The sequence below is a fragment of the Protopterus annectens genome, chromosome 9.part0 (assembly GCF_019279795.1).
Source record: "Protopterus annectens isolate FY-2018-M chromosome 9.part0, PAN1.0, whole genome shotgun sequence".
In the NCBI taxonomy this organism is placed as follows: Eukaryota; Metazoa; Chordata; order Ceratodontiformes; family Protopteridae; genus Protopterus; species Protopterus annectens.
Genome location: NC_056743.1, coordinates 1,835,747,945 through 1,835,763,842, shown reverse-complemented (window position 1 = coordinate 1,835,763,842; position 15,898 = coordinate 1,835,747,945). Strand labels below are relative to the sequence as shown.

Genomic DNA, 15,898 nt, shown 5'->3' with positions numbered 1-15,898 from the left:
ATGTTTGGCTCTTGTTAGGTCAGCAGATATGTATGCAGTGCCACGACTGCAGATCTATACATGTAATCAATTTCAAGGAGGCCTATAACTCCTTTGGAATGGGGAATATATAAATAAAAGTGCTCCAAAACATTAACGGGCGCAAGTTAGTTTAATAAAAAAAATTTTTTCTTAGAAAAAAAATCTGCAGCTTCTTCACGCAAGTTTAAAGCAAAAGATAGAGAGTAAAAAAAAAAAAAAAAAAAAAAAAGAAAAAGAAAAAAAAAAAAAAAAAAAAAAAGAAAAAAGAAAAAAAAGATGATGGGGGAAGGGGGGGGGAGGGGGGGGGGGAAGGGGAGAGGAGGGAGGGGGAAGGGGGGAGGGGGGGGGTAGGGGGGGGGGTGGGGGTGGGGGGGTGTGGGTGGGGGGGGGGGGGGAAGGGGGGGGGAAAGGGGAGGAAGGGGAGGGGGGGGGGGGGGGAACGGGGAGGGGAGGGGGAAGGGGGGGGAGGAAGAGAGAGGGGGAAGGGGAAGAAGAGGGAAGGGGAGGAGGGGGAAGAATTTTAGGAATCTAAGGACGAGATTTTCTTGGTTGAATTGCAGTTCCTCTTTAGATATGTTATTAAGTTAATTGCAAGTTGAAGTTCTTTTAATTCTAATAGAATTTAGGATGGGATCCATATTATAATTCCTAAAATTAATTCAATAAGGAAAGAAACCTATCCCAATGGGTTGCTGAATATATAAATTTGGTATGCACTGACTTTTATAAATCATTTGATGAGCATGAAACATCCTTCTTGTTTTTCTGTCTAATCTATTTGACACTTTTTGGTGCTAGTCAATCACTCCAAAACTGTAAGTTAGGACAGGAAGAGCAAATTGGTTTATAGCTTGAACCTTGTTCCTAGATGTCAATGCTGTCTTCAGGATTAATTTAAGTCTTCTAAAATATTCCTAAGTTTTATTCACATTTTTTCACATTTTATTGTGGATCCTTTATCAACTCCCAAATATTTATACACTCCCTCTTGCTCAAGTTCTTTTATATCACATTCTTGTCTCAAACAGATGTTTTCTTAGTGCTGCAGCTTTACTGCTTTATAGATTGATTTTGACATTCTTATATCATCTGAAAAAGTTTTGACTACTTGCAGTTGTGCTTTCAGTTCCTCATCTCATGAGCTATACAGTTTTAAATCATCTACAAAGAGAAGATGTCTTCTCACTTTGTTGCTTTCTGGGAGTCAAATTATAGCCATGACCTAATCTGTTAAGCAGATAGCTTAACGGGTTAATGGCAAGGCAAAAGAACAATGGTGACAGAGAACCACTCTGGGATATCCCCCTTTGAATTTTTATCCCTGGAGTAATAATTTGTCCTTTATCATGGCTTAACTGCAAAGTGGTTTGCCACCGTTTCATGGTCACTGTGGTGTAGTTTATCAGTATAGGGTGTATCTTACACATTTTTCAGTGCTCTTTTGTCCATGAATGTGGGATATTTTCAAATGCTTTTTTTGTAATCTATCCATGCCATACTTAGATTTGTCCCCCTGTTTACAGTTCTCCACTATGACTAACAACAAATGATCTTTTGTTCCATATGACTTTCTTTTATTATCCTTTTTGTTATAATGCCGTAATTGAGTTTTCTTCTAAATGACTATAAATTCTGTCGGCATCAATTCTGGTGTATACTTTATATGTCATTAAAAGGCAAGTTATTGGTCTTTAGGTTTTAGGATAGCCTTCAGGTTCACTGTTAAGTAGGAACATTGTTTTTCCTGTTGCTAGCCAGGCTGGTGTCTATTCAGGGTGTGCATATAAATAGTTCTTACTCATGGCTAAATCTTTGTGCAAAGATGTTAATAGGTTTAGCCAGAAGTTAGGTACTGCATCTGGGCCTGGGGTTTTCCAATTAGAGGCTTTTCTTAACTTTGTTTCAATTTCTCTGGTCATTATTTCATCCCATTTCATATCCTGTACATTTGAACTTCTTATTCTTTCTTTTACTTGAAGTCTGCATGCCCTCCCTGTGGTTGTGTGGGTTACCTCCGGGTGCTCCGGTTTCCTCCTACATCACAAAGACATGCTGTAGCTGCATTGGACACTCTAAATTGGCCCTAGGTGTGAGTGTGTGTATTTGGCTTCTGTGGGAGGCTGGTTGCTGGGCTGGCAACTCGACACTGTAAAACTGCACTGCCAATCCTTCTGTGGGCCGTTGTTCTGCTGTGGCGACCTCTAACCAGGAAAAGCTGAAAGAAGAAGAAGAATTCTTTCTTTTACTTCTTCTATCCATTTAGCATCTTTGTTATTTTCCACAGGATATTCATAGATATTTGTCCAAAATGTATCTGTTTTCTTTTAACTTGCTTCCCAGTTCTCTATAAAACTTTTTTGGGTCATCAATAAATTGCTTATTTTGCACTTTTCCTTTATATTTATCAATGCATCTTCTAAGTTTTTCTACCTGTGCTGATACGTTTAGTTTATTATGTACAATAGTGCATGATAAATCCAGATCTGTTATAATACTCTGCATTGCTTTTATCACGTCTGGGAAAGTTTCTCTATGATACCTGAGTGGGGGATTGTGTCAAAATCCTAGGCCAGATCAAGATAGGCAGTATGTAATGTCTTACCTTCATCCAGGCCTATCAGACAGACTCAATGGACTGTGGCAACATCACAGATCACCTATAGCATGACTCAGCACATGTACCTTCCTGACATGGTTGAATACACACTTCGACATACCATCCACATGGACTATGTTCTCATAGAGGGGTGAACATCAACATGCATCCATTTGAGCTGGGAGGGATAGCACCTGATGCATGCATGTATACACACACATTCTGATACTCCTCATCTGTGACTTAGACCAACATGTCATCATTGACCTTTTGTGAATGGAAATAGTAATATCCCAGCTGTGTGCAACAGACCTGTGTGAGTTGTTAATGCTACATCCATGTTTGTTACATCTGTTAGATGTCCTGAAAGAGGTCACCGAGGCCATGTATGATGACAGCACTATCATCCTGTGGAACTTGACCAGGCCAAGGCATTTGACACAGATCTACACTGATGTATTCACTCATCACTGCCAGATGTGGCCATAAACACCTATATCACCAAGTGGATAGACCACTGGATCACATACATGGCATCTGAAGATGTTGAAATGTGTGAAATGACCTATATCTCAGGTCCAGTGATCAGGTCCATACATCAGGGCTGTCTGCTAGGCCCTTTTCTGTCCATTACTTAAATCACAGAAATCACAAATGACATACACATCCTGTGTTCAAACAGATGTCTAAAGGACTATAGATTCTGGGCAATTATTGACTCCAACTATGATATTAGTATCAACACACACCAAAGATTGCTGCCACAGCCATGACAACACATGAGATGAAACAAAACCATGGAGGAATTTGTTACATTATGAAAAAAAATACATAGCCAAAGGATAATGTAGATATCATACAATATAGGCAGACCAATTGGTATGTGACCTGTGTCCTTGGGAAGATACTATGCAGAACATCCACCAGCATGTGGTTACATTGCTGACTACTCCCTTATATGTAAGACAACTACTGAGTATGTGAAGGACATCCACATCAACGGCTATAATACCTGCATAGTTCTCTGCCTTCATCACACCAATAACTGAGTACAATGCACTGTTATTTATGTAACTCCCTACATATCTTTCAGTGATGTGTAACGGAGGTGGACCACCTTTGCCACAGTGAGCTGTCACACATCTTATTGGCCATACCTGGGTATTCTTTTTGTTGCATAAACATTACTGTCTGATGGTGCACCCATCAAAGTGTTACACCAGACGCATGTGTGATACATTTGTGACAATATGAATTGTTCCATATATATTTGTCATGCACACCAGTCAATTTGCCAGTAGTGATCCTAATGTCACATACAGGTATAGCAGTGCCCCTCCTAACACCTCCAGCAGATGTTACAGTGTTTTGATGCTGTGCTTGATTATCCTGATAGATTGCTGACATGTTATAATGGTTGTGCAAGTGTGCTCATGCAAAATCATCTATGATCACTCGGAATCACATACGTTGTGTCAGAGACATGGAATTACTAGTGATATTATTTGAATATTGTCCCTGATTGTGTGTGCTTCTTTTAATGTTGTCCATGAGCCTGTAATGTCTCTCACTTGTTGGCTACCTCTGCTGACAGTACACTCATACTCCAGCAAATCAGTTTGTTCAACTTCACAATCTGCACACAACCCAAATTGCATATAACATCCCTGATAGATGTCCTCTCCATTATTTTTGTCACGATGCTTATATCACAAAGATGACATCTCCATTGTTGTGTCCCCTTGTCTGACAGTCACATAATATACATTTTCACTGTGCAGTCCATACTGTACCATGTTGACAACTGTCTTCATTGGCATGCCCTCATCTGCTGTACATTAGGATGTTTCACCTGTCATCTTTCCCTGTATTCATTCCTACAGTTCATCTGTGTGTCCCTTTTCAATACACACACTTTCCTTGAATGTTTATTTTAAATGGCATCCGTGTACCCTTACAGATCATTTATACAACTTTTGTACAGAATACTCTACACTGTATACACTGCCCTGCACTGTGTTTGAGTCATATACATTACTGTATGTTAAACCCTGGTAATCCAGTGTGGCATTCTGTGCAATCCTGCCAACTCAGTTTGCTCTACTGTAAACAAGTTCAGTATCTGTGTTGCCTTATATGGTTTCCTGGCCAGCAACACTGTTGCCAGCCACAAAACCCCACTTGTTTCAGTTTAAATGTGGCGTGTGGCATGAATATTTAATTACCATTGCTGCTCACTGCACAACCACGTAAACTCCATGTAGGCTTCACACAACACTTACACGGAGTTTATTGAATCCCACAGAACATTAAATTGTTTATTGTGACTTATGAAATTCACTTTAAGACTACCATTAGTCTAGTAAGTGGCACCACTGTGAGGCTGGGTTTTGACTAAAAGTTTTATTCTTTACACTTCAATAAAAACTATGATGCTGAGTAAAAAACTGATTTCCAAATGTGTTATAATTTTTCTTTATTATTTCAAAATGTTTGCCAATTTGTAAAGCTATATTTAAGCTCTTTATGTTGCATACACATTACTGTCCGATGGTGCAGCCATCAAAGTGTTACACCAGATGCATGTGTAATACATTTGTGACAATCTGAATTGTTCCATATTTATTATGAATATGTGTTCTTGCTATGGCATAAAACTGAATTTAACTTTGTGAACTTTTCTTTAAATGATAAAAGGACATGAAAATAAAGGAAGAAAATACATTAAACCTGTTATTGTAATGTAAATTGTGATGTTCTGCAGTTTCTCATGATGAATCTAATTCCCTGTAATTAAGCCACAGAAGGGTTTGACATCTGGAAGAAAAATGGCCATATGAATGCAATTATAATGCTCTTCTGAGGCTGACATTGGTATTCAAATCAGAAACTGGTTCACTGCATGGGGGAAGTGACAGTGGAAAAAATGGTTTCTGTGCGAACAAAAGTGATGAGCTAAAATATATGTCTGGACCTGGAACCAGTATAAAGTTAGTTTTGTCTTGCTTGGATGATCATCATAAGCACATCTATGTGTGTTGCTGTGAAAGTTTATAATTTGTCATGGTATGTTTTAGGAACTTAGAGCAATAATAGTTCAGTACTCTGTAAGTTACAGATAGCTGGATTATTAATCTAACTTGGGAGGATTTCACTAAATATTCTACTGTGTATGACTAATTGCTGTATTTTATTTCCATTTGCACTATTTGCATAGGCATATTTAATGTCCATCGACATGGTCTCAACTTCTTCATTGTTTAAATAAAGTTGTATTTATTCACTTTTAAAATGTTGTGACTGGTACTTTGCACTGTAATATAGTATCGGAAAAATTGTATTATTTAGCAGTATAAGCTGGCATGGTATAGTATTTACCTCTAATTAACCAGATAGATTGAGCATGCTATTAGTGAGATATCATTTTTAGAATTTATATTTGGATAAGTCAAGAGTATCAGGTAACTGGTGTATCCATTCCCTAGCCATATCTAAATTAGTGGCATCACTATCTTACACGGATGAAATCTGTGCAGAAGTGGATAAATCTGTCAGCCTTCCCTGAGAATTGTGTGTGTGTGTGTGTGTGTGTGTGTGTGTGTGTGTGTGTGTGTGTGTGTGTGTGTGTGTGTTTGTGTTGATGTTGGAAGCCAGTACCTGAGACAGCAGTACATATTTCCTTTATGGTCTTGGGGCCAAGATGTGCTTAGTGAATTTGCTATTGAATACGATTTGGATACACTTCTCTGTTTTTACTTTAACCTGTTGGGTACCAGTGGTGTGATTCAAGAGGCCATCATTCTGGTAGCCATCAAATCTACTGGGGTCATTGGACCAGATCCAAAGAGCATAAACAGGTGATGCATCAGTTGGCAGTAATGAAATTCAAACCCCTCCAGTACCACATTGGTCTTACATTGAATGCCAAGTGGTGCCAGTTGTCAGAGTTGTCCAGTGATATGAACATATGTGTGCTGTGAGATTCTAAACTGATTTTCTTTATAAGACTGAGACTGCAATGATTGGAGATTAGAAGGAAACCTTTCAGAGCTCATGTGGAGGTAAAAAGATAAATATAGCTTTCTCCTTTCCTCAAAGAATGGAGTCAAAGATGGACATAATATACTATCAGTAATATACATTGCCCCTGATAAAATAGACACATCCACGGAGAACAGATGGCAGTCTGGTAGTTTATTTATTAACTTAAAAATTGCATTTAGAAAGCATGACCTCCAGTGACTTTCTACAACATGTAGCAGTATATGGGCTTTGGGAGAAATCCAGTTAGCTGGTTTTGAAATGCTCTACTGCATAGAAAGTTTAATATCCTTGAAGCAAACCAGGCTTCAGACTTTGGCATAGTCACGTCACAGATCCCCCAGGCTCCATGATAAGAGGCATTCTGCTCTCATTATATATTAATAACTTATCATTGGAGACTATCCCCCTGTTATAATTTGAATAAGCTAATGCTTGACTGCACAGGTTGCTTCCCTTCTGAAGTACAGAAACTGCATGTACATTCTCAGCACTTCTGCAACTGAATTACATGTACTAAATTAAAATTAAGCATAAACACAACTGCTAACATGCTGTTAGAAACTCCATAATATCTTAGTTGATGCAGCCCTCTGTTTCACATCTCCCAGCTTTCGAGGCTTTCACAATATGTCCAAATTTTTGTCTCATATTTTTTGTCTGTTCCTCATAAAATTTGTGGTTTTCTGGCAAATCACTGAGGATTGAAGTCACTAAATAATGACATACATTTGAGTTTCAGACTTCACATCCTTCAAAAAATGCATGTTAATGCAAAATCTGTTATTCTAATAGGTTTCTAAGTTTATAAGAGCAGTATTTTAAATATGTTACTATTTTTGGGCCTCTGACCCCCCCCACCATTATTTTAACCTTTTTGCAGACTCCTTACTCTAGTAGGTTTTGAAGCATGCTCTGTTTGTGTTTGACCATGACAAAAATAAGATAGAGTGCAACAATACAAATATCTAAGACTTCTAACTGATCTATTACTCTTCTTTTAATAGCATTCAGAAGTCATTGCAGGTAGGGTTAGTAAAGAACCAACAGCCTGATATTTAGTGTCCGATCAACTCACTCCTCAAGCTCTTACAGGTCACTGCTAATAAATGCTATCATACCTTTAAAAGAATATGCCGTATCCAATAACCATACTCATCTATAGGTAAAACAATGCACCTAATTCAAACTACAACTGTTGAAAGTCTTCTGATTTATCAACCTGTCCACAAACTACCAAACCATTGCACTAGCCTGCAAAAAGGTGTCTATATTACGAAGTCGAATGATAAAAAGAGTGAACACTCTTTTATCGAACATTAAAAGTCAAAAGCACTGAATGCAGAACACACAGAACAGTGATTTTTTCCCAGGGGGAAAAAAATTGCTGGGACGTTTTCGGGACTTTGCAATTTCCTCCACTGTGGCGCAATTTCAAAGTTGGTATATTTAAGTAGGCGTGAGTGGGGGGCACAGCCCGCCACATCAGGGTGTGGTGGGCGAAGCCTCCCCACTCTATTTTGTGTTTGATTTTTTTTTTTTGCGGAGCAGAGATTTTTTTCCCTGGGAAAAAAATTTGCTGTTCTGTGTGTTTGACATTTACTGCTTTTGGTTTTTAGTGTTCGATAAAAGAGCGTTTGCTCTTTTTATCATTTGATGTCATGATATAGACCCACAAAAAGCTATCTGGCTTCTTGTTTCAGACCATTCCTCTCTTTTCTTACAGACTCTGAAACTCATCTGTTCCAGCTATACTGTTTCACTCCAAGATAAGCTAAAAAAAGAGCAGAACTTCAATAGATGGACACCAAGAAGACTCGGATGACTCACTTTCTTTAACAGCGACTTCTCCAAATCTGTTGCAGCTAAGTGAAACAAACTTCCTCCTCATATGCAAATTCACATTATAGCCATCAATTAATGGAGCACAGTTAGCTATATCTGCTCCTGAATTACTGACAATGCCTAGGGTTAAGATTTTTTCACATCACTAGCATACTCATCTGTTTTTCCTGATTTAGATTTCCAAAAATCAAATCAATGTAAATATTGTATATATGTAAAATGAAATAAAAAAGAATTAAAGGCATACTTCTTCAAATTAATGAATACAACCTTATTTTTCTCATTATGGTTTGTACCAATGTTTTTTTTAACTTTGATTTTAAACATATAGCATGTACCTATGTATTGCATGGCACATTTAAGCATCTTTGTAATAATTTATTACTGCTGAGTATTGCTTTAGTCCATGGGATATGACAGAAAAGGATCACTTGACCAGCCCATATTACAGGTTATTAAAAGAAATGAATAAATGAATGAATTTATAACTAAAAAGTAATGCCTGTGAAGTATCTGCCATTAACCATTCCTACAAAATCCAGTAGGAGTAACCAGTGCTCTCGAATGGTAGCCTCAACTTCCAGTTTGTTGCTATTTGTTGACCCACTTCAGAATTGCAAAACAGTACACTTCTCATTACAGAATATTAGCAGTAGAACAGCACAGACATAAGTTCACATGCTATCAGTGATTTTTTTGACAATAACCAAAACGCTGTGAAGCCTGAAATGCATTGTTTCAAATTGTTAACTCTAGTTTAGTCCTGAGGTATGTGTTGTTTGTCAGCTGAAATAGTATTTTATTTTCCTTTCTTATGAAGTCTGACATTGAAAACCTGAGTAAGAGTCAAAGACAGTGAAATATTTGACTAAGCATATAGACATTCTGACATATTTCAATAATATTTTTTTGCATTTTTAAATAAACATATAAACTAACTTATATGTCTCAAACTCACATAAAGGTTTTGTTTGTACAACCAATGTCTTAATGTTTTGCTTTTTGCATATGATATATTAAGATCAGCCTACTAGGAGAAGTTCCTGGGGAGCAGATAGGACATGTTAAGGGGTCACAGCTCTCAGCCTGCCCGAGAATGCTTGTTGATCCCATAGGATGTGCAGGAGTTTGTCAGTTTGGAAAGGGAACTCTGGAGTTCCTTTTGAAATTCCAAGGATGACAGCTGGGATCCTTCAAACAGTGAGAATGAAAGTGCAAGTATGTTAGAGGTTTTGATACGCAGGAGAATTTCCCTTACTCCATTGTACACCGATCTCAGACCGCTACTTATGTCTCTCAACCAGCAGGCATTGAAAATAGGAACAAAGGCCTTTTAAAAATAGGATCAGACACATAAAATCTGGAGAACTAACTAGCATAACTTCTGAATATCCTCTGGCTTCCAGTAGGAATGTGGATTACTACTCAGACAACGTTTGAAAAACAGACAGTGACAAAAATGAAGGAAACATATACGCACATTAGCAAAGACACAATGTCTTTGGTTTACAATTAGCAAAGACACAATGTAAAATCTGTAGGCTTTAATGAACTGTACCACAAAATTCTATCATATAATGTAATTTATTTTTGTTTCAGTAAAAGGGGGGGTGCAAGATGTGTGTCCTCTTTGTTTAAGTTGTTTTCACTAGTATGTTGGTCATGTAGTGTGGTTTTCTGTGTACTAAACACCTTCAAAAATTATGTGATGAAGGGGATTCAGGAAAATTGTGTGAAGGGGTAAATCAAGCCTGAAAATAGGGACATCCCTCTAAAATTAGGGACATCACAAATCAAGCCAGTAAATAGGAACATGTTTCCAAAATAGGGATAGTTGGGACATTTGTTACTAATATGCACATATCTATCTATCTATCTATCTATCTATCTATCTATCTATCTATCTATCTATCTATCTATCTGTATGTCTAGCTATATGTGTATCTATCTATAAATCTGAATATAGGGCACTGGATGGCCTGTGCACCTACAATGGCACTTGTTTGGTTGACACCACAACCAACGCGCACAGATGGTTGATAGGTGTGTGAGAGCGACAATTTCTGGGTAGAGGAATTTTTTCTTTCATGGAGATTATGCAGTTTTATAGTTAGTATATATAATTAGTGTGGGGGGAGGGATTGTAGGGGAGCTTAACCCCATGTAAAATCAGTTGTAGTTGGTTTGCTCTACTCTGGGGTTATCCCTGGAGCATGCACAGAGTTAGTCAGCATTTGTGGTTTTGACGTTTTGATGTTGAAATTGTGTGTGTCACCTATATATATATATATATATATATATATATATATATATATATATATATATATATATATATATATATAGAGAGAGAGATTTTCATGAGTCAATTTAACATTATGTTGATGTGCACAAATGTCAGCATGGAAATCAGCAACCTAAAATGGTCAAAGCAACACTCATTGTTCCACAAAGGATAAAAACAAAACACAAAACCAGTGTTTTTGCATAGGGTATATGTAGGGCTGCACCCCATCCCCCCTGCTAATTATATATACTAACTCCAAGATCACACTGCAGTGGGGGAAGGGCAGATTTCCCAATCCTCACTCTCTGTGATCTCATTGTGAGAAAGATTTGTGTTTTGTTTCCATGGGATGGCTGAGACAAACTAACTGCTCATTCCCAAATTGCCATCCCTTCTTGTAGCCATACCAACAGTGAAGGCCAGCATTTTATGGCATGGAAACAGCACCACCCCACAGCCCTGATTATCATGTTACAGTTACAGCGAGTGTTGCGCTGACAAGGGCATTTAATCAAAGAGAAGGTTACTGAGAAGAAAATAATGGAATCCACAAGGGCGGAAAGCAATAAAATAGAAAAGTCATTCAGTGAAGCACCAATTCCTTGATAAAGCAAGATACAGAGAGAAACAGTTATTACAAATATTACTTGTAGGAGGCAAACTCTACCATACACCAAAGGGCACACTATCCCACATTCCCTTATCGCAAACCTAATCCTGCCAATAATGTTAATCCTAATCCTTAATTCAAACCTCTGCCCCAGACCTCAAGAGACACAGCAGTGTCACAGGCTCGTGTATACACTAGAGAAATGCATGCAACCAACTAAGCTTTCATTTGTTATGCAATTCATAAAAATATACACTTTGCAAACCAGCATAATCATAAAAAAGAAAAAAGAAAGGAATGCCAGTTGACATTTATCGTAGTGTTAATCAGACCTTTTTCAATTTGACATTTATCAGAACTGAATTTGGCCAAATTTCTTGATGATTTTGACAAAAACTACAGTCTTTTTCTTTTAAATTGCTTGAAATGGAAGAACAGATATAATAAAAGCTAAAGTATTTGTTTTTGATGCAGAAGCTCAGCATTTTTGCTATCTCTATCAACTGTTGTAAACACGTCAACAAAAATGACTACTTCAGATCTTGCATTTCAAAACAAGAAACTGCTAAATATTATATCTTTGGAATGACAGTATGCAAAACACAAATGTGCATCCTTAAGTCTTCCATAACATAAATGCCAGTTACTTAGTGACAATTGGTTCTCCTGTTTTCTTTCTAGAATTACTTTTGCTTACCTTTAAGACAGATGTTAAGTGTACCTTTACATGCACACTATTTCTTGTAATTATGTTGCATTGTCATATGCTCACACATTGCTAACTAGTTTTACTATGTATTTACATCATAATTTTATATTGTTAGAATTCCTTTATTACTGGCTTTGTACTTACGTCGCACATCAAGTCTGGTTCCTGGTCCTGATGTAGCCACAGTTATTCTGTCTGATTTAAACCTCACACAGTAATACATCCCAGCATCTTCCAAGCGAATAGATCTAAATGTGATGGAGAAATCCAAGTTTCCTTCTTGTCCTCCATGGACTGTCCTACTTACTCGTGCATCTGATTCATCACTTAACAATTGTGAGTATAGGAGCTTCTGAAGATTGTCCCCCTTGTACCATCGAACAGGACCTAAAGTTTCATGTGACAAAGTGCAGTTCATGATGACAATGTCCCCTTCTGTGGCAGTAACTACTTGGGACTGGTATACCACCGGTTTATAAGTACCTGAAAAACAAAATAAAGATTAAACTCTCCTGAGGTGGGGTTAAAGTATACATGCGAAACTTGGCTGTTAAATAGTATGAGTGAGGTTTCCAAGAATCAAGATTAATTGATTCATTAATGATCTAAAGATAAGCAAGCTAATATGGTTACTGGCGGTATTTTCAAAACAAGTAACAAAGTAAGTATGTTCAAAAAATATTCTCAATCCTGATATGTATGTTTTTTTGCAGCAAATTAAAGTGCTATATTAATGTCATAAGCAGCAAGCAAGCCATAATCTCCTGACCTAAGATTGATTCTCACACCCTCCAGTGGCATACAGTGTGTCTTTTAGGAATTTGTAAAGCTGTAAGTTTTCAGTGATGTTTGAATAATGCTTATAGTTTTAATCTGGCTTTTGTGGTTAATTATCAGTAAATAACACCCAACATCCTGCATACTACTACACCTCACGGAGCTTCGACTGCAAAGCCTATAAGGTAGCCAACACATTACCCAATACTCTAGTCATAGGAGACTCCATAGTGTGACATAAGGATACCCAATTCACCAGACTGAACAAGGAGAAAATCATGGTCAGTTGTTTATCAGGGTCAGAATCTGCCAAGTGACTCACACCCTCAGGTCATTGAACCACAAGTACTGGTATGACTCAGTCATAGTCTGTGTGGATGTAAACGACTTGGGATGTACCTCCCTGGACTATATAAACAGAAACATTACGGAGCCCTCGCACCATGTGTCCTAGGCTGATACATGTCTAGCAATGAACAACATTCGACCTTTACCAATGATGTTGCCAGTATATGAACAAAAGAGGACTGACCTTAATAACTGGCTAAACGTCTGGGGTACAATAGTTGTTATCATGGGAGGATATGGTCAACAGACCATATTGCTTTGCCAAGGATGGTCTGCACTTGTCCCAACTAGGCTTTTGAATTTTGGCTAAAACATTGCCCTCCCCCCATAGTACCTTTTAGGCAATACCAAACGGACAAACCTTGCAGCTCAGCAAAATCAACAGAAGGGAAATCTAACTTAATTTAGTAACTGTACATGTTGTTCTGTGGTGAACTGAGGAGGCACTAATTGCAGGGCTGGTTCTAGGCAATTTGGCTGTCAAGGGGAGAAGAAACTGAATAAACACCCTCCACTTTCAAATGGTAACTTGCTCTATGAAAGAATAGTATGTTGTGAAATTGAGAAAATCTACCACACGCTAGTGTTTCTGGAAAGCTCATATGAAAAGTGTTTTGAATTCTTATGATTCTGGTGTTAAGTCAGTGGTGACTGCTAAACATCATGATACTGCCTTGCTTTCCCCAAAATATGCCTCCCTGTTGCAGCAAACACTTTGAAGAAGCTCAAGAAAGATACCCAAAGCCTGAATCAAAGTTTGGTTGTACTCTTCTCCAGTCCTGCTGACCCGCAGCACAAAGCATTTATACTAAAATATTTTATGCTAAAGGATGCATTATATTCAATGATGAGCATAATAAAGGATCAATAAAGTGGGACTATAACTTCTGTAGACCCTAAGGAGATGCCGCAAAGGATAAGCTGTGAAAGGGAGAAGGATTTTCTAACCACCACAGAGACATGTTGATCAAAGGAAAGTCTGTTATCAACATATGTATCCATGCCCCAGAAGACTGTGTCAAATTTAAGTGGAATGTCATCTATATGGTAAGGAGCAGTGATGCCAGATTTACCCAAGGAAACCACGCTGCATTTCTTTGTGTGAAGGGTAAGCCTATAATTAATATAACAAGCACTGTTTGGCCTAGGTCTTCCTGGAGAATTTCAGAATGGGATTTGATAACCTCCCCAAGTTTGCAGTCATCAGCAAACATAGTTAGCAGATGTCCTTTGATATAGGCTTTTTTGTCACTGAAATATATACCAAATAGGAAGAGATCCAGGACAGCATTGTGGGACACCACTGGTGACATTTTTGTTTTTAGAGCAAATAAATATCCCCAACTTTAACTGTTACTACTAAGGTTTAGGGTCTGGAGTTCTAACTACCTTCTTCTGGTTCTTTCACTTTTTTACTCAGGTTAACAGTGTGTGGTGGTGCCCTCAGCAGCTCCATGCAATGCTGTACTCACCAGATGCATGAATTCTCTGTCAGGTACCTTAGTTAACTCCACTTCCTAGTTATAGCTGTACAAACCACAGAGTTAAGCAGCACTACATTGTTACACATCTAAAGCCAATCTCATAGCCAGTCTAGACCAGTTTATTTACTTACTACCTGGTGTTGCTGCTTGAAACTAATTTTATCAAGCCATGTTTAATAGTATACTCCAAATCAATACCTTAACTATAAGAAAAATATTATTATCTTCTCTTATTCACCCACCAAGAAGACCTCATAACTAGGCTAGACTAGAATATTGACTGCATAAGGATAGCTTAGTGCTCAAAACATGAATTAATCTACCTTTACTAGTTTTGCTTGAACATGTACCAAAATATTATTTTATTGTCTTATTGTTCCCAGATGCACCTTGTTTCTTGGTCAAAATGGACAGTCAGCAATCTAGTCTACCTTCTGCTTCCAGCCATGAAGTCCTGGGTATACTCAGGTAATGTAAAAACTGTCTGATGCTCACAATGATCTTTTACTGAACTCGGCACTATCAATTTGTGAATGATGCAAGTGCCTATTCAAATTTGAGGCCATACTCCCACACTCAAAACCATCATGTAGGCATCACTCACACAACAATATGTACACACATAAACAGGCACACACACACACACACACACACACACACACACACACACACACACACACACACACACACACACACACACACACACACCAAATTATCATATGCTGAAGTTGTAAAAAAGTTCTTACCCTAGCCATAATAGGCTAGCAGGTTCAAGGCCCAGCACAAATTAAACATTACAACATTAGTTAGTGATAATAGAGCTGCAAGTCACAGAAAACAGCACATTCCAAACCAGTTACAGCTAAACAATCTTCAAACACAACTAGAACTGTACTAGTGATTGGTTATCCATTTTGGGATGGACAGATTCTACAGTGACAAACTTTGACAAAAAAATGGGTGATGGTGAGCTGTCTCTCAGAAGCCAAGATTGCTGACACAATAAGTGCTCTTAGAACATGAAAATAGACAAATCTGAGTCTGACATGGTGGTAGTCCATATTGGGGTAAACAACTAGCGAGTAAGATCCTGAGGGATAGGAAGAGAGAGATATGATAGAGCTCTCCATGCATGTCAAAAAAGCAGGAAAGCCCTTAGTATTGTGTGGATGCCAAGGTTAAA

General features: G+C 38.0%; 1 protein-coding gene across 2 annotated transcripts in view; it reads right to left on the bottom strand.

Annotated features, from left to right (window-relative positions):
- The window catches only part of LOC122812287 (basement membrane-specific heparan sulfate proteoglycan core protein-like), a 422,530-nt gene that overhangs the window by 360,960 nt on the left and 45,672 nt on the right, over positions 1-15,898 (bottom strand). For both annotated transcript variants that reach the window (XM_044084688.1, XM_044084689.1), the window contains exon 4: positions 12,251-12,589. In XM_044084688.1, coding sequence (XP_043940623.1) covers positions 12,251-12,589 — 339 coding nt within the window. The remainder of the gene's footprint in view (positions 1-12,250; positions 12,590-15,898) is intronic.